Source organism: Heteronotia binoei, chromosome 13 (genome assembly GCF_032191835.1).
Source record: "Heteronotia binoei isolate CCM8104 ecotype False Entrance Well chromosome 13, APGP_CSIRO_Hbin_v1, whole genome shotgun sequence".
NCBI lineage: Eukaryota > Metazoa > Chordata > Lepidosauria > Squamata > Gekkonidae > Heteronotia > Heteronotia binoei.
Window position 1 is genome coordinate 60,063,707 of NC_083235.1, and position 23,591 is coordinate 60,087,297.

At 50.6% G+C, this 23,591-nt stretch overlaps 1 protein-coding gene across 1 annotated transcript; it reads left to right on the forward strand.

Moving 5' to 3' along the window:
- Window positions 1-9,798: 9,798 nt before the first annotated feature.
- CBX8 (chromobox 8) lies at window positions 9,799-14,469 on the forward strand. The gene is made up of 5 exons (XM_060252448.1): window positions 9,799-9,973; window positions 10,524-10,567; window positions 10,799-10,864; window positions 10,987-11,053; window positions 11,235-14,469. Exons 1-5 carry the CDS (start codon window positions 9,905-9,907, stop codon window positions 12,081-12,083), a joined length of 1,095 nt encoding a protein of 364 aa, XP_060108431.1. The 5' UTR covers window positions 9,799-9,904; the 3' UTR covers window positions 12,084-14,469.
- Window positions 14,470-23,591: the final 9,122 nt, after the last annotated feature.

The following is a 23,591-nucleotide window of genomic DNA, read 5'->3' on the forward strand; positions in this document are numbered from 1 at the left end:
CCTCCCTTCTCTGTCATACAACTGAGATCCCGGGCAATTTGCAAGGGTGAACATTTAATTGGAATCTGTGAGATTCACCTCTTCCTCAATGTGTTTAGGCTCCGGGTGTAGAATACTGAAGGCCGCCTCCGCAGCGCGCGCAGTCATGACTGGATGAGGGCGCGATCCAAGGATGACTCACCGCCATGATAGCTGTGAGGCTTCCATATGATTTCACATCCACTCCACTACGGTGTTTTTTTTAAATAGAAATGATTAGTTATTGGTTCGAAAGGCGTCTGGTGCAACATTATATGCTTGTGTGAAGAAAATCCTCCAAACAGAATCCACTGGTTGGACTCGGTTCTGTAATATAGCACTTGTTTTGCATTACAGCAAGTTCAAGAGGCCTAGCACCTGATTCCTCCCGTCACGTGGACGTGATATGACATGGCTATTTCCATTTAATAGATGAGGCCAACAGATATTACGCTGGTTAATGTGCCAGGTAATTTATGGCCGCCCTTTTGCTGATTAATAGAGCAGAGGCAGCGATCGCGATGGCACGACAAAGGCACACAAACCACAAGCCATGGACCCGCATTATAAATATTGACTTGCAGCCCGATATAACACAAGCCCCGCCCCCCCCGTGTTCAAAGGGCTCTTGCTTCCAGATCAGTGCGCATAACACGGCGGTCGGAATCCGTTTGTTTGGCTCCAAGTCTTTTAACCGCCACATCACACCCGCCTTTTTGCCTAGAATGAAGATTACAATCCCAGGTGAACTCATCAATAATGAAAGGATCCAGCCAGTTTGGTGTAGTGGTGAAGTGTGCTGACTCTTATCTGGGAGAACCGGGTTTGATTCCCCACTCCCTCACTTGCACCTGCTGGAATGGCCTTGGGTTAGCCATAGCTCTGGCAGGGGTTGTCCTTGAAAGGGCAGCTGCTGTGAGAGCCCTCTCCAGCCCCACCCACCTCACAGGGTGTCTGTTGTGGGGGAGGAAGGGAAAGGAGATTGTGAGCCGCTCTGAGACTCTTCGGAGTGGAGGGCAGGATATAAATCCGATGTCTTCATCTACCTCACAGGGTGTCTGTTGTGGGGGGGGGGAAGGGAAAGGAGATTGTGAGCAGCTCTGATACTCTTCGGAGTGGAGGGTGGGATATAAATCCAATATCTTCATCTACCTCACAGGGTGTCTGTTGTGGGGAGGAAGGGAAAGGAGATTGTGAGCCGCTCTGAGACTCTTCGGAGTGGAGGGCGGGATATAAATCCAACATCTTCTTCAATATCTTCTTCTTTCCTTCGGTCCCACGATGGAGGTTAACACGGTTGCCGGAATAACTAACCCGTGATAAACAGTTGTGCGGAACTGGCGCCCTGGTTCCTAGCGAAAGACTATTGGGATCGGCTTTCCTCCCCAGATCCCGGCTCTCTCATCCCTGTGGTCTCTTTGGAAAGCGCCCTGCCCGGACCTCTCTCCACACCCGCCTGCTTGTCCCTCGGAGGAGCCGGCTGGGTTTTAAAAGGCTTCCCGCCCCCGCCCCCCCCCGCCCGGGGGTCAGCTCTCCTTGACCTCCGCCCCCTCGTCCTCCAGCCCCCCCAGGTCCCCCCGCGTGGCCTGCGCGGGTCTCTCCCGCCTTCCTTTCCCCCTCGGGGGCAGCCAAGCGCGATGATGGGATTGAGCAGCCCCCGCTGGCTCTTGCCTGGACCGGCAGCAAGGCGAGGGAGCCCTCAGCTCTCCTGGGCGCGGCGCCAGGCCAGAAGCACCAAGTCGCCACCTGCCGAAGCCGGCGCTGCTGCGGGCAGGCCAAGGAACAGCCCACAGTCCCCGGCGGCTGAAGCATGAAGAGCTGCCACTCGAAGCCCCGCAGGTCTGAAGGGAGGGACCTCGGACTGAAGGGGCCACCACCAGGCAGTCTCCCACCCGGCGAGACAACAGCGGAGGCTGCCCCGGGGTCAGAGTGCATCGCCCCCCCCCCACCCCGGCGCCCCCTGGCTGAAGGAGCGGCCAACTTGGAGGCCGCCTTCTGTGAGGCTTTCGGCTCTGCCCAGAGGTTTTGCAGGAGGGCAGACTGCTCCCCAGAAACTGCCGGCAGGTGGAAGGCCATTTCAACAGAAGGGCCCGGGGGGCTGAGCGCTGTAGCAGGCGCTGGCAAGAGGCTGCCCCTAGAGGCTCTCCTGGCCATAAAGTCCCAATCAGCACCCGCCTCCCCTCCCCCCCCCCCTTCTCGGTGAACATTTAGACCCCCAACGAAGGCAAACCACAAGGCGAAGGTATTGAGATACTTCCGAAGAGCGTTCCGTGGAGCGAATATTTCATAAACTGTAAAGATCCCTTGCTTCCAGTTAGAGTCCAGAGAAGCCTAATTCTCCGGTTCGGGCTCAGAAACTGAAGGGGGGGAGGGAGACTTTGGCCAGCATATCCGATTTCTGTCGCAGGCAGGGATTTGCTGGTCCCCAGATGAAGGCCTGCTGTGCTGGCTCGTGATCAGGATTTGCGACCTCTTTTTAAAAAGTATTGAGCTGGAACCCCCTCCCCTCCCCTCCCCTCCCCTCCCTTCCCCTCCCCCGGCCCTTAGCAAGCGGAGGAAGAGGCGTTTCAGCGACGGGGAACTCGAGACACTCAAGGCGGGGGCGGGGGCGCTCACATTCAGCTTAAAAAGTTAGGATGGGGAAATAAGGAGCCCACAGCCACCTTCTATGGTAGAGCGGGGATTCGAACCTGGATCTCGCAGGTCCTAGCCCTTTGCACTCACTCCAACCAGCTTTCATCTGGACTGGAGCTAACCAGGAAAGTCTGGTTGATGGTTTGCTTTTTTACCCCCTGGGGTTTTCAAGGCAAAAGACATTCGGAGGTGGGTTGCCATTGCCCGGGTATTCCTTGGGCGTCTCCCAGGCAAACCCGGACTAGGGCTGTCCCTGCTTGGCTCCCGAGATCTGAAGAGATGGGGCTAGGCTGGGTTGCTTGACGGGTGGCTGGAATAGCGGGGGCAAAGGAGGAGGCAGGAATTCGGAGGGGAAGAGGAGGGGTCCCCGGAAGGCTTCCAGTAACAGGAAACGGCGTCAAACCCCCCCCCCCCTTCCCCGGCGCCGCCGCGGCCAGAGCTTCTCTTCTCTGCACGCGAACATGGGAAAGGTGACACAGGCCAAGGAGACACGTGCGGGCCACCTTTGCCCCAGGCAGGAAGCCGCGGCTGCCTGTCCACGTGCCGCCTGCCCTCCCCCACCCCCCTTCACTTGCGCAATGTCGCCCATCCCCACCCTGGAGCACTGGCTTCCGCAGAGCGGCTGAAAGGCAGGAGACCCCCGCCGTATTTATTGGTTTAGTCGCTCCCACCACACTCGCGAAGGAGCCTTCACCGAAGGCACTTAGAATCCCCTGGCGAGCATCGTAACTCTGCAGCATTGCCCGTCAACAAGACATGCCGCAGTGCCAAGGAGAGACCGATCGGGCTAGAAAGCCCAGCTACATCAAGAGACAATTCGGTCGGAGTAAATAACGACCTCAGCGTCCGCCCACATCACTAACAGGTTGGATGGTCTCGCTGGAGCCGTGAGCATGCAAGGGAGTGAGGGCTGGGTGAGCCACCTTTTCACTACCTGAGGGTGAAATGAGAAAGATGGACTGCTGGGATAACCAGTTCTGGTAAACGAAACTGGAGCTTTGATGCTTGGCGGATTCAGGATTCAACCGACCTTCCATCAACACATTCATCATATCATTCAGCTTTGCCCAGCCGGCCACACGGTTGGATACTTGCGCCCCTATATACAGAGTACACTGAGCGGGACGCCTGCCTACCGCTGCAATCATAGGCACGCTTGTTCGGCAATAAGCCCCGCTCAGATCAGCGAGGCTTACTTCTGAGTAAACGTGTTTAGGGTAGGGCTGCAGTTTGAATCAATTCACGCCAGAACTCCAGGTTTCAAAAGAACACGAACAGCCGTGCTGGATCGGTCCTTTGGTCCATTTACTTGAGCACCGCTTGCCCCAGAAAAACTCACCTGACAATCGCGCTCACCGCCCAGGTAGCATTTCGTTGTCAGAGGCTGAAAGCGCCGGAAGCTGCATTCGGCTATCAGGGCTAGTAGCTATAATCGGCGAGTGGGTCCAGCACTCTTTGAAAGTTATTAGCGACCACCACCATTCTTGTGGCAGTGCGTTCCACAGGCCAGTCCTCCCCTGTATGAAGGAGTATCTTCTTGTGGCTGTTTAAGCCCGCTGCCAGCCAGTTCATAGGTTGACTCGGGAGTTCTGCTGTTGCTGGCAGACAGAGAAAAAAAATCTCCCTTTATCTACACCATGCATTTTGTGTAGATCTCTCTCATGTCACCCGCTCAGTTGCCTTTTTCCCCATAAACGACAAGGTTTCCGACGTTTCCAAACTAAAACCTCTGCACTGAAAAGGACCCGCCTTGACTCATAGAGGAGGCGCTCAGAACCCCATCACGTTGGTCGCACCTTTCCTAGTTCATGAATGCACGCTGAGGATATGTTCTGTCCCACTCTGCGTTCTAAGCACAGTTGCGCTCCCCGGTGGAAGTCCAGCCCTGTGCAGACAAGCGCCCACCGCCTCCCCATGGCTTGTGTAAGCATCTTTCCGAGGCTCGCACCCCTCCAATTCATCGACTGGCAGAAAAATACAGAAACTTAACCCCACGGAATTTTGGTGCAATTCCAAAGGACTTTGCTGGCATAATGAAGGATCGGGAATCAAGCACATGGGAACGACCCAGTTGTCAGTCAGGAAAGAAGGCAGGAGCCCCTGGGAGATTTCATGGCCGACGTTCCCATTCCCACCACCAGTGTTTTTATGATTCAGTCTGTCCGGCAAGACCTCGAAGCGAGCTGCCAAATGAAGCACCCTTCTTTTTTTGTTTTTTTGGTCTTAAATCAATTTCTATCGCTGTCTTGTGAGTAAACCGGTTTACACAGCACTCTTCATCAGCCTGGTTAAAAGAAAATATTGGCCGAGAGTCGTTCGTTTCAAGGCAGTAGACGGAGGTTTGTTGTTGTTGTTGTTTAAAGACGTCGCTTTAGTTTTACAAAAATTAGTTCACGCTGCGGATTAGCGGCGCTCAGTCCGAGCAGGCGGCCGACTGTCCCCACCCTGCGGCCTGGCCAGCCACGGCACCGACTGATCGCGGCCACGCACAAGACTGCCCGCTGAGACTCATTCCCTCCATCCGCTCTGTACGCGCAGGCGCACAGAACAGGCACGGCCGAGCGGCTGCCACCAAATAAATAAATAAAAGCAGACAAGCAGGATCGCTCCGCCCCCTCTCCCGAGCCCTGCGTTAGATGGTTTCCTCCCGCCTCTTGCCGGGCTCTTCCTGATACTGCAGCGACGCTAGGTCGCCACGCCGCCAGGCGCAGAGGCGCGCTATTGGTTGGAAGGCACCAGCACGGTGATGAGCGATTCCAGTATGGGATCAAGAACAAAAGCTGGTTCTTTTCTTTAGTCCTTCTAGTATTTGGCCAGGCAGCGGCGTCCCTAGGCAAGTATCTCCCCTCCCCAATTGAAGGAGGCCATGCCTCTTCGTTCCAGGAAGTTCCATGGCTCAGAGCTCCCCAAAGGGAGTCTTTCCAATCCTGGATTTCACCTCAAAGAAACCAGAGAGAAAGAGAAACTCGAGCCCTAGTAAGAAACAGGTGTTTCGCAGCCCGTATTTCATGCAATAAACACACGCGCACAAAGAGACAAAGGGATGGAGGGGAAGGAGATCCAGCGAGAAAGCTCATTTATCACGCTGCTAACGATCTTAAAATGGAACTGCTGGCATTTTTTTTTTCCGCCATAAAATGGCAATTCGAGCCCGTTTTATTTCCACTTTCACACTGGCGCACGCACTCACTCCGAGGCAGTCGAAATTGCAGCCAGATGGAGACAGCCTAGGTAGAAGAGAACGCGCTTACCTTATTTCTCCGAGCGGAGGCGCAGTTACATTGGAGGACTGCAGTTCTGGAAAACCCTTCGGTCTTAAAACGACTGAAACGGAGCAGCCAGGGGACCGCGCGTTCTAGACTCTGTCCCGGGCTGGCGGGGAGAAAAGCGTGCTTTAGACTCTGAGGCCAGGCGCCTGGAATTGCTTCGAAGTTCCCCAAGAGGCAGCGCGCCCGGTTGCTAAAAAGGGGAGGGGGCAGAGTCGTATGAGAGGCAAAGCTCTAGAGGGGGCGGGGGGATGAATTCTGTACTGTAAGTTCAGGTTTTGTACTGGAGATCTGCTCTCCGGTCTTAACATGTTTCTTTACAGTTAAGGAAAAATATAGGAAACCAACCGCGCCCCCGTATTGTTTTGGGGGCACTTTACTGGTCTTTACTCCTACTAAAAACAAACAAACAGGAGTCTTGTGGCAGCTTAAAGGCAACGTTTTATCCCAGCGTCAGCTTCCGAGAGCTAGAAGTAAGTAAGTAAGATTTACTTATTTACTTTCTGCTTATACTCGCCTTCCAGTTGCCGCCGGCCATTCCGATAGGAGCTGCTCAGATTCACCGGGATATCTTCGCTGAGGCTGGCGTGTAGACGTCGTAGGATCTTGCGGGAAACAATTGACTTTCCTGGGCACCTTTCCCGCAGGAGATCGAAGGAGACCCCTCCCACCAAGGCTGTCTAACAGGTGGTAGAGTGGGTTCTTCCATTTGCGACTGCTACCACCATTACACTTCACCCGAGCACTGTGTCTGACTTGGTTATTTCAAAGTGACTGTCTCTAACTTTATCATGTTAATAACTCTGTCCTTGATCCTGACCGCAAAAACGAACTGCGACGCTGCCGTGAATCACTCCAAATCCATTCGAATTTTCATTTCGACGCAATCCTTTATGTGGACGAGACCGGTGCGTGCCCGTTTACATTAGTGGATCAGCAGAATGCTTCCTTCCTCTCGCGATTCCCTCTTCCCGCTGAGCCTAAACCTCGGAGTCTTCTCAGCGTCGAAAAAGTAAACATAGTTAACTGGAGTAAAGAGGCAGTAAAGTCACTGAGGGGTGAAAGACGGAGAAATGCCACGTTCAAGTGAATAGCTGAACTCTTAAAGAGCCACCAGTGATTTAAAGGGGTGAGTGGGGGAGTCGGAGAGAGCGTGCAGGAGGATTCGGTAACCCGGCATCCAAATACGCGGTGGGGCACGTGCCTCATTGGATGAAAACTTCTGGGTTGCAGACGATCTTGACACGCACGCACATACTGCCGCACTGGCAGGCTCGCTTTGCTTACAGGTCGCCTTGCTAGATTACTAGATCCCAGAGTCACTGGAAGCCCTGGGAATGAGACAAGCCCCGCCGTCCCCTGCTTGACCAAACTTGCGAAAAGTTAAGCCCAGGGGTCCTTGGAACTAGGAAACCGGAGCCTCTGTTATAGGCTCTTGAGGTTGACTTTATTTTCACGACTCAAACTGTTGGAAAGTATTTAAACTTAAGCAGAAACAGCTGTATTGCTGGCACTGGTCTCTGTTGCTGCGGAGAATGACTTTATAGCGCAGGATGAAGCGGCTTCGAAAAGGGAAGAAATCGTCGGCCCTTGTCCCGCGAGGTGATTTCCCACCTAATCTATAGAAAACCTCCCCCTCCTGTCTGTAGTCTTATAAAACTGGAACAGGACTCTCTGGTGGGCGGGTTTGCCTATGTGTCTTCCGAGAGAGGTAAGTATACTTTGAAAAGTCTCTGAATGTTTTAATAAAACTTTTGTCTAGCTAGTCTATTGATGAGTTTATAGGTAGACCTTCATCCCAACTGAGCGCAACAGGACAGTCACGGATCCACAGGAAGACTTAAGTCAGAGTGAAATGAAAGTCAGTCGATCAGACTGTCGGTTCGTCTATCTTTCTAGAAAGGGATCTTCCCTCTCCACTTGGTCAGAAATGACTGTTTTGGGGATTGCAAGTATTGGGCTTAAGCGTGTTGTGGATCGGTCAGGATCATCGTCATCACAGTAATGCAGCTTTTCACCATGTCTAGCATTTCCATGCCTCATAGTGGAGTTCAAAACGCTCCCCCCCTCCCTCCAGTCCCCAATTGAGTTCAAGGGAGCTTGGTTCCAGCGAAGCGTGCTTGCAATCTGGGCTGGGTCGGAACCCTCCCCGCCCGGAGCCCGCCCGGCACATATTTAGAAGCGCTGATGGTCACGGAAGCGACTCCTACTAGCGGGACTTCGAGGCTAGCATCTCACGGGTGGTTTTATCATGGTTCAGATATCTTTCGACTTACAGAACAGCAAAGTCAATAAAGATCGGTAATAAGTAACAGAAACGTTTGCTCCTCACCACCACCACCACCCCTCCCCCCCCCGCCAAGTGAACGTTTGTTATGAGTGCCCATATAGCCATTCATAATAAATGTACTCGGGGTGTGTGTGTGTGTGTGCGCGCGCGAGTGTCTCACGCAAAAAATATGCCGAAGTCAAAGTTCACTGAGTTTCGCTCCCTGCGTTGCAATAAAACCGAAAGAGCGCTGCTGCGCGTTAAGTTTGTGGAAGGGCTCGCGAAAGGGCGCGGGCTGCTGCGTTCCCTCGGCATAGCCAAACGGCGGGGCTACAGCGCGGCTCTTCCCGAGGCATTTGCGCAGCCCCAGCCCGCGTCTTCCAAGGCCCGGCTGCCTCCGGATCTTCGGCAGGGGGCGGGCGTCCACCCAGCCCTGGGAGGAGAGCGGGACCACCTTCTCCCGCAGAGCCGCGGAGACCCCGACTGCCGGAGGCTTCCCCAGCCCATTGTGCGCGCCGGCTTTAAACACACACACACACACACACACACACACACACCCCGTTTGTGCGCATCAGCGTCGCGGCAGCTTTTCAGGAACTGCAGCGTGCGCTGTAGCTGGGCTCCTGAAGCCGGCGGGCGGGAGGGGGCTCCGGGGTGGCGGAGCAGAACCCCCGCCCGTCCCGCCCCGCCCCCCTCGCGCTATTAACCCGCACTCCCTGGGGGCGAGCCCCGGCGCGGGCTGTCTCGTTGCGCGCGCGCGAGCTGGCCAGAAACCCTGCAAGAGCGGACGTTTCTGCATCCTTCTAGAAAGCAGAATCCCAGCGGCGGCGGCGGCGGCGATGGCCCCAAGAATGTAGAGAACTCGGAGGCCTCATTCGCTGAGCGGGACGCCTCTTTCCCCCAAACCACTTATTATCCCCCCCACCCCACCCCACCCCCGTGCATCATTTCGAGAGGGAGGAGATGGGGTGCGTGTGCGGGGGGGCAGATATGATGTGTATTTTCCAAGAGCAAGGAAGTCGAATTCGGGGGGGGGGGGCGGGGGGGTGATGGGGGGGAGCGAGCCCCGACAACGTCGGGCTTCTCGAAAGGCCCCCCCCTCTTTCTTTCTTCTCCTTGCATTTTCAGAGGTGCAGCCTGGAAGGGGGCGGGGGCGAGGGGCTGGGGGCAGAGGAGTGGAGAGGGGCGAGGAGGGAGAGGAGAGCTGCCTGCCTGGGGAGGACTGCCGAGCTGGGCGCCCTTCCCTCCCCCCCCTCCCTCCCTCGTTTTGCATAACCAGACAGCTGAGGATCTCCCCGCCCCCCCCCCCGGCCTGGCTTCCCAGCTCCCTCCCTCCTTCCCTCCCTCCCCGCCCCCCTCCGCTCTCGCTGCTCGCTTTGGCTCCGCCTCGTTGTGATTGAAACGCGGGTCACGTCGCGAGGAGGAGGCGGGTGCCGCTGGAGAGGAGGGCTGGGGAAGAGCCGGGCCCAGCCGGACCCCGAGCCTCGGCTGCCCGCCTGCCCTCGCTCCCTCCTGCCCTCCCTCCCTCGCTCCGAACGAGCCAGCTCGCCGCGCAGGCCGCCCGGGCCAGCAACAAGTGCGGAGGCAGGCGGCGCGAGGAGCACAGGAGGAGGAGGCGGAGGGAGGGAGGGAGGGCTGACGTCAGCGAGCTGAGTATTATGGTCTGGGCTGCGCTGGCTGCTGCCGCCGCTCTTCTGCTGCCAGCGGCCGAGTAAACATGGAGCTCTCCGCCGTGGGGGAGAGGGTGTTCGCGGCCGAGGCCTTGCTGAAGAGACGCATCCGCAAAGTAGGTGCCTCCGTCTCGCCCGGCAGCGCAGCCTCGGCTTTGTGCGCTGGACACCCCGAGCCGCCAGGCCCGCGCCAGGCCCCGCGGGCGAGCGAGCGAGCGGCTCTTCGCTGGTGCTCGGCTCCTGCCTGGCTCCCCCCTTTCTGCAGCAGCCCGTCGTCGCCAGCCGCTCCCCCTTTCTCTTGCACTGCGCAGATCGCCACCATCGGAGGCTGCTGCTGCTGGCTTTCGCGGGGGGGGGGGGGGAGAGAATGCATGCACGTTTGGGCTGCCTTGCATATTTCGCTGCACGCATTTGCCTCCCACTGCATGCACCTTTTAGCGTATCTTGCAGCACCGCCCCCCTTTTTCAGGCATGGGTTTCTCTTCTCCTCCCTTGCACCTTACGTATGCATTGTGCGGCATAAATTTTGACTCGTGACTTTGAACACACCTTTGTTTTGATTTAATGCATGTTGTAGGAGGCAAATCATTGTTTGCCTGCAGTTCTCCCCTCCCCTAAAAAAAAAGCATGCTCACTTCTCTCTTTTTTTTTTTTTGGCCTCTGCAGGGTCGTATGGAATATTTGGTGAAATGGAAGGGCTGGTCCCAGAAGTAAGTAACGGTCGATGCTAGGCTTGCAGTTCAGTCGATATTGTGGTCTTGTTTTATTTACAGTATAATTAGCCATTGTGCTTTCCTAGGTAGAGGGATGGACTAGATGATCTTTTCTGCTTTCCTGGGTAGACTAGATGATCTTTAAAAGAATCCAGCAGTCGATGTGCTCTGGAAAAATAGGAAAACATAAATTATACAGCTTTGTTCTCCGCCTCCCCCATTTGTTAGGTACAGCACTTGGGAACCTGAAGAAAACATTCTAGATGCTCGCCTGCTTGCAGCTTTTGAGGAAAGGTATGTTACTGGGAAACATATATATCATATTTAGTATAGTCATACCACCCTATCTTGGAGCAATACTAAACTGATGTTCCTTTTAAACTTTTTCCCCTTAAAAAAATAACATACGCATTTAGGGAAAGAGAAATGGAACTTTATGGTCCCAAGAAACGAGGTCCCAAACCGAAAACCTTCTTGTTAAAGGTAAGAGAAGAGAAGTGTCTGTGTTGGGAAAACCATGCATTGATAAAGATGAAACATTTTGTGTGTGCGCTGTGTCCGTATGTGCCTGAGAAACAGACACTAGGACTGACTTGTAAATTGCAATTGTGGAATGCCTGTGGCAAGTTATTAGATTTCTCTGGTAACTTTATCTGTTTTTCAGGCCCAGGCAAAAGCCAAAGCTAAAACCTATGAATTCCGCAGTGACTCCACTAGGGGAATCCGGATGCCTTACCCAGGAAGGTCCCCCCAGGAACTGGGTTCTACTTCCAGGGCTAGAGAAGGACTGAGACAAATCCCCCTGCCCCCTCAAAGCAGCTCCACCACTGTGACCACCAACACCTCCCGAGTGGAAACAATCCAGGAGAGCAGGGTTGGGGCAGAGGATGACCGATCAGAAGGAGCCTTAAAGAAGCGAGGCCCAAAGCCCAGGAAAGAGCTTTACAAAGACCTGCCTGAGCCTGCTGATGTGGCCTCCAAGAGGAAAACAGTGGAACCAGGGGACAAGGTGGTGGCAGATTACCTCAAAGCCAGGAAGTTGGAAGAGGCTGCAAACCCTGGTGCTGCCAAGTTCAGTTCAGGACACAGTGTGATCCAGTTAGCCCGGAGACGGGAGCCTGAATTACCCAATACTCTTTCCAGCCCCCGAGCAGAAGCTGGCATAAAACTGGGAGCGTCTGAAACTTACCCTCCGAGGCTTACCAAGCACAGGGCTGATTTCCTGGATCCAAAGGGGCAAAGTGGTTTGGACTTGGGTGCCCCTAAGATATTACACAGCTCTGCAAACCAAGGCAGTTTATACAGAGATGGACTGGGGACCCAGGCTGGTAGGCCTTCCCTCATCGCTCGCATCCCTGTCTCCAGGATCCTCGGAGACCCTGAAGAAGAAGCTTGGAGCCCATCTCTCAACAACTTGGAGAAAGTGGTTGTAACTGATGTGACATCAAATTTCTTGACAGTTACCATTAAAGAGAGCAGCACAGACCAAGGGTTCTTTAAGGAAAAGCGATGAATCTACTTGGAGAAGAGGAGGCATTTAAAGGGTTTGGTAGAGCTTGGTTGGTTTTGGATTTTTTTTCTTGGACAGGATTGAAAAAATCTGTCCTTAATTATTCTTTTATTCCTTCCCTTTCACCACCGATTTCAATTTTGGTTGAAAAGATTATCTCTAGAGTTATATTTTCTATTAGATGTAAATATGTTATTTAAAGAAAAATACATATATATATATATCTATATACATATATATATATTTCAACTCTAAGTTGTTGTTTTAATTTAAGGCTCTTGGAGAAGGACGAACAAGTAAAGAACTGGTGTCTCTCTTGCCTCAGTGGCAAGAGCAGGTGTAGATAGCAAATGACCCTATTAGCTAATTATAGTGTTTTGATTTAATTTTTTTTATTCAATTTTTTTCTCTTCCCTTCCCCCAAAGGTGATGTTGATGGCAAATAGGGGATATTGTATTCATCTGGGGACCAAAATAGTCTCCAGTTTCTTGATTGTTATATTATAAGGTATTGCTTTGTACAATCAAGTGTGCTGTATACCCAACTGTTCTAGCTGGACAGCTGAAATAAGCACTTGACTTCACAGTATTGTCTTTCTTTTGTGTTGCTCCAGTTCAAGGAAAAAAAAAAAGTTGTTGGCTTAAAATGTCCATTAAAAACAGCTGAAAGATGTTTTAGCAAAGAAGTATTAACTTGAATGACCTTTTCTTGCAAGGGAGAAGGGAAATTGTACATTTTAAGATTCCGAAAAGGAGTAGCTGCTGTCATGCACTTTAATACAATTGTCAAAGCGGGAGGGGGGGGGGGAACTGAACTGATCACTTAGTTTAACTTTCTCTGAGATTTTTCTCCCATAAGTCCATCCCTGCTTGTTCCAAAAAGATAATCTGTTTACATTCCTTACATGCCAGAAAAGTTGGGGAGGAGAATGTTTTCACTGCTCATATTTTAGGTGCTCCTGCTGTTCTAATGCAAGTAGAGTCCTCTTCCCAGTGATTATAGTTCTCTTCCAGGTCTCTGGGCAGATCTTTTATAAAGTGTTGCATAATGTATTTTCCTCATAAATGGAAGTCTCCAGTCAGAGATGCAGGGAAAACAAACAACTCCTTTTAAGAAGCCCGTTAATCAGTGAGGCAAGACCAGTGTCAAAGCAGACTGTTGCTTTCTTTCTTTTTTCCCCTTGTTCTCCAAGGATCTCCTCCCCCAAAAGGATTCTGCAGCTTGTTAAAAGTGAAGCAGTTCTTTCCCACCAATATCATGTAAACTATAACAGCCCCCCCCCTTCCTACTTCCTTTCAGAAAGCAATTTGACATCTGATGGATTTTGGAGCCTCCTTTATTTTTTTGTCTCTGTTCCACTAAAAGGTAATACGCCTTTCTCCCCTAGACTTGCATTAACCTCCTGCATTAGGAGGGGATGTGCAGGATGGGGGTTGGGGTTGTTTTCATTTCTGTTTAGCAGGTGCTGTGGTGTCCCAACAGATATTGATTGAAGGATCTCTTGTTGGTTCAAAAAGCACAAATCTGCCTAGCGGCCCCTAAGGGCCTAGCAAGGGGATGAGTAGCCTTCTCTGTCTTCCTGTGAATGGCCTGCTCACTCACTGGAGCTTTCTATATCATTTTCTCATGTGAGGACTGCACAGGGGTGGAAGCATTAGAAAGTGAGGGAGGGAGGGAGGAGGCGACGAGTGGGTGTACAAAGCTTTCGCTCTTCTCGGGATCAAACAGAAGTTTCCCTTTCTTTCTCTCACATATTCTTTTTGAGACTCCTCCCCCCCCCCCTTATCCAACTAACTAAATATGTTTTTGTTTGTTGATTTAGACTGTATGAAGTTAAGTTCTTATTTCCCATCTAAAAATGTCAAGACTTCAGTCCGTTCAGAGAATTAAGTAAAGAAACTGCAAATGTGCTCAGTTCCTTTCATATTAAACTTACAAGGGTGTGGGGAGGTGTATGTCAGCATATGTATGTTCACAAAGGTTCCATAGCCCTTTGCAAGAGGATGGGGGCTGAGGAGAGCTATAGGCCAAGAGAAGCACTCCTTTGGTTGAAACAAGTCCTCAATGGTGTCCTTCCCTCCTCAGGTGTCAAGCGTGGTATATGCCACCTATGATGTGTGTTTCTAGACACACCAATGGGTGTATAAATCCTAGACATACATGTGGGTGTATATGTGTATGTACATAGTTACATATATTGAATGTATGTGTGTGTGTGAGTTATTTAATTCTCTTTAAGATTTGTAAAGAAAACAAACCTTATAATCATTTGGCCTAACAGTCTCAAAAGTGAAGCTTAAGTAGGTGTCTTCTGCCAATGTTGAATGTCTATTGCAATACCTGCTTTTTATGTGAATTGAAATATATATATATTCCTTTGTAAATAGAGATCTGGCTTTTGTTTTGTGTTTGTTGCTATCAGAGGGGCGAAGAAAAAGAAATTATGAATTCCCCTTTACTATCTGAGCAGCTCCTAATGGTGTGTTAGAGGGCGGGGCCTGTGTGGGGTGTGTTGGCTGAGTGAGGTGTTTCCTCCCTAGACAAAGGAGTTGCAATGACTGCCTTGCTGGAAGAAATCTAATATCTTCTAGTGCAACTGTGATCAATTCAGAGCAATTACTGGTATCAAAGCCATTTTAAGTCTCATTGAAATTAAGGGAACTAAAATGGGTCAAATCTGGGTAGCCCCACTGGAGACCTGTGTCTCTTCCCAGACCTTTAGGTAAATTGGCATCTGTGCTGCAGATTTCTGTTGGTGGCTTTGTAATTGCCATCATTCTTGGCCTGTTTTTCTTGTGCCACACTTTTTCCAGGCAGAGTCCCTCTCACCTATAAACAGGGGTCATTTTGTAGAAAAATAGGTGGTGGCGCTCATCCAAGGATTGTTATGCAGCTGCAAATACTATTCAATGGACAAGGAGGTGGAACTCTCAGAAGGAGGAGGAGGAACTCTCAGAAGGAGGAGGTGGCACTCTCAGAAAGGTTAAGGAGCTGCACTCCTGTGAGCTTCCACTGAATCCAAGGCCTGCCTATAAGGTTCTGGAACACATAAGGGCCTGAATAAATGGGAAGGGCCTTTGCCGGTGTATATCCTCCAAAGCAGCCTAGTGACATCCTCCAAAACATTCAGTGAATGTTGAACTACAGGAAGAATCACTCTTAGGATTTCTTCTTTTGGTAAATTCAACCTAATTTCTACTGAAATTAGTGACTTCTGGCCCACCCATCCGTGCAGTCAAGGGGAAATGCAATAAAATGGATCTCACTGACCTCATTGGGGACCAAATGGATGGGTGTAGCATGCAAATACTAGGGTAAGCTGCTATGGGAAAGAAGCCTTTGACTGCCTCCTGCTCAGAGTCTTGTCCTCCCTAGAAAAAACTGTGGCGTCTAAGATTAAAGGAACAAAAAGGCAGAAAAAGCAAAACGACCACTCCCGAAGAAACATGCCAGTGACCTCCCACTCAAACCAAACTAGAGCACAGTCTGTTGTCCCCTTGTCCCTCCCCCTTTCCACATCTTCCCCCTAAGACTGGCTGCGTTTTTGTTCGGGACTGAAATCTACAAATACTAGAAGCCCAAGGTAAGCCGCGTTCCTTTTCATTCTTTGGTATAGGATCCAAGTAAACCTTTAGTACTCTTCTCTGCTAGCCCCATACATAAGCCTGCGTTTCTTGCCTCTGAGGTGAAAGAAAAGTCTTTTATTGAAAATGTGTTCTGCTCTGTTCCAGCCTCTTCTCTTCCCTCTAGCTTCTAATTTCTAGGCACAGCAAATGGAAACGGAAGTAGCCCAGCCTACTGTCAGCGGAGAGTTTTCATGAACAGATTGGGGAGGGCGGGAGAGTAAGAGATCTCAAAAAATCTCACGGTCTGCCCAATGTGAATCTTGGTCACCATAAAGGATAACTGAGGGCTGAACCCGAAGGGTGAAGTCGCAGGGGACACAGAACAGGCTTCATTGCAGCAATCCTCTCTTACTCGGGGGGGTGGGGCGGGGGAGGGGGGACAATTTGGAATAAACCGCATCCAACCGCGGTTATTATGCTCTGGGTAAAAAAAATTTAATGCAATTAGCAGCCGTGTTACCAAACAGGGAAAACCTCTAAAACGGTTAACAACAGTTAGCCAGCTTGCGTAGCCGCAGGGTGAGGCGAGGTCGCGTTCCTGGAAGGGACTCCTGACTGAACAGCTGCGAGGGAGACCACGGAAAACCGGGGCATCTTCAGCAACTGCCCTTTTTCTTTTTTAAAGGAGAGGGGGGGGGCTGGTCGGACTAATAACCCATTTATCCCGCCATCTCCCCCCCCCCCCCCCCCAAGCACTCTTTCCCAATCCAGAAGCACTTCCCAGTTCTTTTCGGTCACTTGGCAGGCCACATCTCTGACTTTTTCCCTTGATGTTAGGTACGAGTCCAGTAGGACCTTTAGAGAGCAACAAGCTCATACTCCGGAAATCTTGTCGGTCTACTGGAATCTAGAGTTTCTACTGCAGCCCAACACGGCTAATCTCTGCAGGGTTTTGTTTGTGTTTTTTGTTTTGATGTTGCCTGCGAAGGAGGTGAAAAAGGAGACCGTTTTGTCTCGGAAGAAAGATGTTTTGGCTGGAGACTTCTCCCTTCTCTAGACACTGCGCCTGGTTGTTATGGCGTGTTTCCCTTCTGTTGGGTGTCATCAGGCCAGCGATTAGCCGGGCCAGAAACACTGGTCGGGCTGCGTGGTCTTGGGTGGAAACATCCAGCACACGTGAGAAACCAGCACGCACCATGTCGCGCCTCCCGCGGTGAAAGTCTCACAGCCACCCAGGCCCTTGGCAAGACCAGTCGCGAAGGCTTATGGGAAGCGTCCAGAGTCAGAGATCTTGCTCCTGGGGTTAGGGCTGAGATTCGGATCTTAAAAATGTTCTTTCCCTTTCTCAAGCAGGAAGCCAGACGGCTGCTTTCTAAGAGGTGGGCGGTGGGTGGGGCGGAGGCGGCAGAACCAAAGGCCAGCCTAAAAAACCGTGTCCTGGGCTCTCAAGGGGTCCCTTTTCAACGGTGGGGTTGGGCCAGCAGCCTGGACTCCTCCGTTGCGCGCATCTCTCTTCTCAAGACGCTCCCTGTTTGTTCATTTACGGGTCGTTCAAAACGGAGGCGCAACACTGAAAACAAGTCCCGAGGTTTAAGCGTCGCTCCAGAAAAAGCGGAGAGTTCTGCTCTCCTTTCGGAATCGATCACATGCCTCGTAAGATCTGCAGAAGTTGGTCGGGCAGGAGGATGTGTGTCAGGCCGTCTCTGGCTTCCTTCCATCAAACTCCGAAGAGCAGAATTCCTGCCGACTCCTTTCCCTCCCCATCGCCCGCTTTGGTCAGATGGGTTGTAGCCTCCGGGCAGCATCTAATTCTTAGAGGGCATCAAGGTTGCCTTGAAAGCCTTCTCGCGCTTCTCTTTTGGAGAATGAATGGGACGGGGCGGGGGGGGGGGAGGAGCAACTAACTGCTTTAGACCATTTCCACTGGGTCGTCTTGGGCTATGAACAGCCAGGAACGGAGACGGTTCTCTTGTGCCCGGAGGCATAAGCTGATGCCGCTACTCTACACTTGCAGCGCAATCCTAAACAGAGTTAGATTCTTCTTAGACCATGAATGGCGTCACTCTCTCCAAGATTGCACCACCAGCGACCTACATACAAGGGGGTTAGGATTTCCCTGGAATCAATGAGTTTAGAAGCTCTGATTTAGGCTTCCATTGATAGTCTTGCCTCTCTCAAAGCTTGACGACGAGCCTTAACCGGGGGACCCCATCGAGTTGTGTAATATGACGGTCTGTCCCCGCTTACTTCCTCACCTGCAAGAAGCCTCTCAGAACGGCGTCTGTTACAGTCTGCAGTCCAGCCTGGCTCCCTATTCCTTCAATGGGGGAGGTAGACCCACCGCTACCAAAAGCAGGGTTGGGAGCTGCAGCTGTGGCTTGGAGACTCTGGAAAAATACTCCCCCGGAATCTAGAGGGGGAGGGAACGCAGCCCTTATTTACGTCCGTGGGTTTCCGGTCGAAGAGCTTGCTATGCTGGTGTGGTGAGATTTTTTTTTTCAATGGACTGTCCCGGTGAGTTTAGTTGCAGTGGCTGAAATTAGCTTTATGTACTGCATTTCGAACTCTTGTAAAACGCCTTGAACATTTGGAAAAGTGCGTTGTAAATAAATAAATGCTGCAGGGGGAGGAGCTGAAGTTCAGCTTTTCCTTGTTCTCCCCAGTTCCCCAGTTCAAGGCTCCAGAAAGGATGGAACGAAGCGGCAGGGCAAACCACTTTTTTTGCTTGTCCAGAATTGTAGCTGTCTCCTCTTCAGTTCGGGCACAAGAGGAATGGGTGGGGGACCGAGGGAGGGAGAGAGAATAGGAATCATGACCAGTCTAAATATTCAGCGCCTTAAATTTGTATAATCTCCCAAACAGAGCTATTACTGCACAAGCCTCTCATCCCGGTTTCCCATCACTGCTGGGTGAAAACTCAAAAACCAATCCCAATCCATCAAAACCATCGAATGATAGGTTGAGGATTTAAACATCTCCGTATATTTAAAAGAAAACCCAAGAGGTTTCGGATATATCAGTGGGTTAGGGTTCTTCTGGGTTGCCTGGACCAAATCCGCTCTTCCAGCCAATGTCTGCTGTGACATTTACCAAGAGGGCAAGTAACGTCGGGACATAGGAGAGAGAAAGGAGGTTTTGTCCTTGTTCAAAACTTTGGGGAGAGATGGCAGGAGGCAGAACGAGTGGGTGGAATAAAACCTTGAGGAAACGCAGCCCTTTCCCCAGACGGGACAAAGAAAGCAGTTGGAGGTGAACATACCCACGTTCCTCTCCACGCGTTTTTCCCGAGTAAATGTGCCCCCCTCCCGGGATGAAACCAGGGAAACGTCGGAAGCGACTGTGCCAGGAGGGCTTGAGCTCATGTAATTAAGCAGGGGAAAGTTTGTCCGCATTTAACCAAGTGGCGAAACTTCCTGTGGCAGATTTGCGTTTCAGTTAAGACTCCACTGAGGCGCCTTACTCCGTATTTCGCGTGGGCAGACTACTTCGGATTAGGCGGCCAGTCCGGGTTGGAAATTCTTGCCAAGCACAGCAGGTGTTTTTCAGAGTGAGAGTTCAGATCTGAGCTTATCTACAGGCGCAGTGATTCCTTAAAAAAAAAAAACTTTTGATGACTGCAGCTAAATTGACTCCGGTCTAAAAAATGCAAACGGTCATCTGTAAGGCCAAATCCATCTATGGTAGCCGGCCCGCCCACCCACCCCCCCCCCAAAAAAAAAATTCAGATCATTTACCTTTCCCTTGGACTTGGAGATGTACAATCGGCTCCATGAGGCTTGCGCCAAAATAAATGATGGGCACTTTTATTCCCCCAGTCTTCTTTTATAAGGCACGGTGCTGTGCCCTTTAGATCTAACTTGAAGTCCCTCATCCACGTGAACGCGCAAAGCTGCCTTAGATTAAATCAGACCTTGGTCCATCAAGGCCAGTATGGCCTGCTCAAACAGGTGGTGGCTCTCCAGAGTCTCAGGCGGAGGTCTTTCTAACCACCTACTTTTAGCTGGAGATGCCAGCGAATGAACCTGGGGCCTTCTACATGAAAACACAGCTCGTTCCACTGAGCCAGGCCCCCTCCCAAAAGCTTAGCTGTCTAGCTGGGCACTTCTGCAACTTTGCACAGAACATCAGAAACCCCAAGCAGCTTTTCTCGATGTGGCCTTGCTTGCGGTTCAGGATGTTCAGAGAGCCTCACTCGAACCCTGGGCTCATTGACATCCATTGGCTTTTAGCCAGCATTTCACTTGGGACGCGTTTTTTGGCAGATCCATGCTCCTGGGGACACTTAAGAGTCAAGCTCATTGTCCTGAGACCACGACATGCCACGAGGCAGATCTGGCAAAGAAGGAAGTCGCCTTACTCTCTCCACCCCTCCCTTCCTTATGAGGCAGATGCAGACATCCCTTGCTAAGCATTTCTTGCCTAAGTGAGAAAGAAAAAAAGGCTTCAAGTCCAAGCTTCTTTTCGTTTTCTCCGTAGACAGGGATTCTGCAGTTGTTGTCTCCAGCTATCCCTTTGGCTTCCAAAGAAGGGCGATAACCGCGGCTCCTCGAACATTGACTTCTTAATGTACCCTACCCAGAGAAGACGATGGAGGTAGTTCTAAAATACACCTTTTCACTAGGTGTATTTTCTTTTGGTTCCCGAGAACCAGTTTGGTGTAGTGGTGAAGTGTGCGGACTCTTATCTGGGAGAACCGGGTTTGATTCCCCACTCCTCCACTTGCACCTGCTGGAATGGCCTTGGGTCAGCCATAGCTCTGGCAGAGGTTGTCCTTGAAAGGACAGCTTATGGGAGAGCTCTCTCAGCCCCACCCACCTCGCAGGGTGTCTGTTGTGGGGGAGGGAGGTAAAGGAGATTGTGAGCCGCTCTGAGACTCTTCGGAGTGGAGGGCGGGATAGAAATCCAATATCATCTTCTTTTCACCTAAGGAAACAAAAACACCCCCCCCCCCCAACTGTGTTGCCTCATAGTAACTGGCTAATGGTTTCCAGTCTATGGTCCAGCTGAAAAGAGTCTTCGGACAAAGAAAGTTTATACCTGTTGACAAGACTACCCGGTTCCTCGCGGGATTCAGGCACACCCTTGGCATGAATATGGGCCAGAGGTAGAATGACTGCATGCATCGACTTTTTCAAGATGTTGGGATTCAACAGCAGGGCTCACTTTGGCCACCAGGGGCGCTTTAGTCAAACGTTTTCTGCTGGCTTGCAGTCTCCCCAGGGGGCTAAGCAAAAGCCTGCGGTGCCAGGACAGTAGCCTCCCCAATAAAAGTGGGGGAGCTGCACTGAAATCGCTGAAGATTAGATGAAAGAGCAAAATTGCTTCTCCATCTGCTTTTTAAATTCATTTATTCAAAGCATTTATTAGCTGCCTTTCTCCCTTGCGGAACTCAAGGCAGCTTATGTTATCCATAAACCCATTTATAAAAACACATTAAAGGTCACCATTTTAAAACCCCAATTAGGACTGCCAATAAATAAGAACTAAATCAGTCAAATGCAGTCCTAAATAATTGGATAACATCATGGCCAGCTCATATTATCCCACTTCTGTGGCAGTTGCACTAACTACCAATTAGTCTCCAAATCCAATTTAAGTATTGGTGTTAACCTTTAAACCCTTAACAGTCTGGGAGCCTCATATCCACAGGACCACCTCTCCTGTTACAACTCCTGGTGCCCCCTTCGGACATCATCCAGGGGCTACTTGCAGGTGCCTGTCCCCGGGATTGATCCATTAGCTGTCATCAGGGGAAGGACCAGGGCTCACTTTGCAGCAGGAGCTCCTTTACATATTAGGCCACACACCCCTGATGTAGCCAGTCCTCCAAGACTTACAGGACTCTTCGTACAGGGCCTACTGTAAGCTCTTGGAGGATTGGCTACATCAGGGGTGTGTGGCCTAATATGCAAAGGAGCTCCAGCTACAAAGTGAGCCCTGGAAAGGACCTTCTCAGTTGTGACCCCTACCCTGTGGAATATCCAGGGGTGCCCAACGGTAGCTCTCCTGATGGTTGTTTTTGTTTGCCTACAACTCCCATCAGCCCCAGCCATTGGCCATGCTGGCTGGGGCTGATGGGAGTTGTAGGCAAAAACATCTGGAGAGCTACCATTGGCCACCCCTGGATACTATTGGATGATATCTGTGCTCTGCCAGTCTTGTTTCATTTCCACAAGGCATGCAAGGCTGAATTGTTTAGGCTGGACTTTGGAAGACAACCATATGTTTGAACAGTTTTTATTAGTGGTATGGTGATAGCCGCATATTTTAATAATATTTCAATATTGATATTTTATATTTGCTTTTATGTTTTTTTTTATCTCATTGGTTTTAATGTTGTAAGTTACCACAATACCATTTGGGTGAGTGGCAACTAAGCCTACTAAAAAATCTAACAAATTTTTAAAAAAACCCTGTTTCTTTCCAGTTGCCTCCTGAAGATCAACAGTGACAAGGGCAGGTGCACCTCCCTGAAGAGATTGTCCTATAATTGTGGGGCTGCCACCAAAAAGACCTTCTCTTGGGTGCTCACAAGGCAAGGTTCTTTGATTGGTGGGATAGCCTCAGGAGGGCCTTTCTTTATGATCTTAATTCCTATGCAGGACCATATGGTTCTTCAGATACCTCAGCCCTAAACCAAGCAGAGCCTTAAAAAATAAAATCAACAGCTTGAATTGGGTTTAGGAGTGGATTGATAAGTAGTATAATTGCTGTAGTATTGGGGTCATATGCTCCCAGCAGATGGCCCTGAATAGCAGTCTAGTGGGAACATTCTGCCTAGCTGCAGCTTCTGAACACTTTTCAAGTGTAGCCCTAAGTAGACTGCCTTGCAATAGAGCAGCCTAGATATAACTAAGGAAAGAATCACCGTGGCTACATTAGGCTGAGACAGGAATGGGCTGGTGCACCAGCTGAAGCTGAGCAGAGGCACTCCAAACCACTGCAGCTACCTTGGTTTCTAAGATGGCTGCTGTGTCCAGCAGCACTTCTTGACCACAACATTGAGTGGAAACTACTATGACCTAAACAATTCCAATTAACCAAAGACTAGATTAAGTTCCCTTGTTCCCATTTCTCCGCTTCCAATTCTATAAATATCTATAGCTTAAAAGTCTTTTGAAAATTTAGAAAATTCAGCTTTGTCAATTCACACAACTTGAATGCTTTAGGGACAGGCCTTCACTATACCCTTTCCCTTCAGGTCTATTCCACTTCTGCACAGCATGATGCTTTTTCTCTTGCCAAGTGAAAGGAGACTTGCCCTGCAGTAAACCCTCCCCTCCATTTATTATTGTTAATTGAAGCAGTAAATCTATGAAAGTGCGGCAATAATATTGTTCTCAAATGTACAGAATTTAATTCAGACATAGTATTTAAGAGTATTTTCCCAAACTTGGAAATGTGCATGTGCCGACAGAAGGGCATCCATTACTTATGGAGAGAATTCTGCTGCTCCAGATCTGATGAAAAACCTGTGGTCCTTACTGGCCAAAGTGTTGTTAATCATTCCATAGGTCTCATTTTATTATTCGGCCATATAGTAACCATAGCAGAGCCAGGCAGTCAGACTTCTCCAGGGAAAACTGACGACTTCTTCAGTATTTTGGGTGTTAGGGTTTGTAGAATCTTTCGGGCTCAAGTGCCGTGTTCTACTGGAGAAAGTTTTTCTTCCAGACGTTTCGTTCTCGAAGAACTTTCTCCAGTAGAACACGGCACTTGAGCCCGAAAGATTCTACAAACCCTAATGATGTTACCAGCCGTGAAAACCTGAAATCTTTGATATTTTGTGTGTGTCTGCAGCAGATCCCCTTAGCCATCATGTGCCCCTGCCCCTTATGTTTTTGCTGGGATATAATGTATATGGTTGCTTTGGAAGAGAAGCAACCACACCCTGTGCTTACCAGAGTTTAATGGGAAGGGGGGGGGAGTGCTCAGCTGCATGCT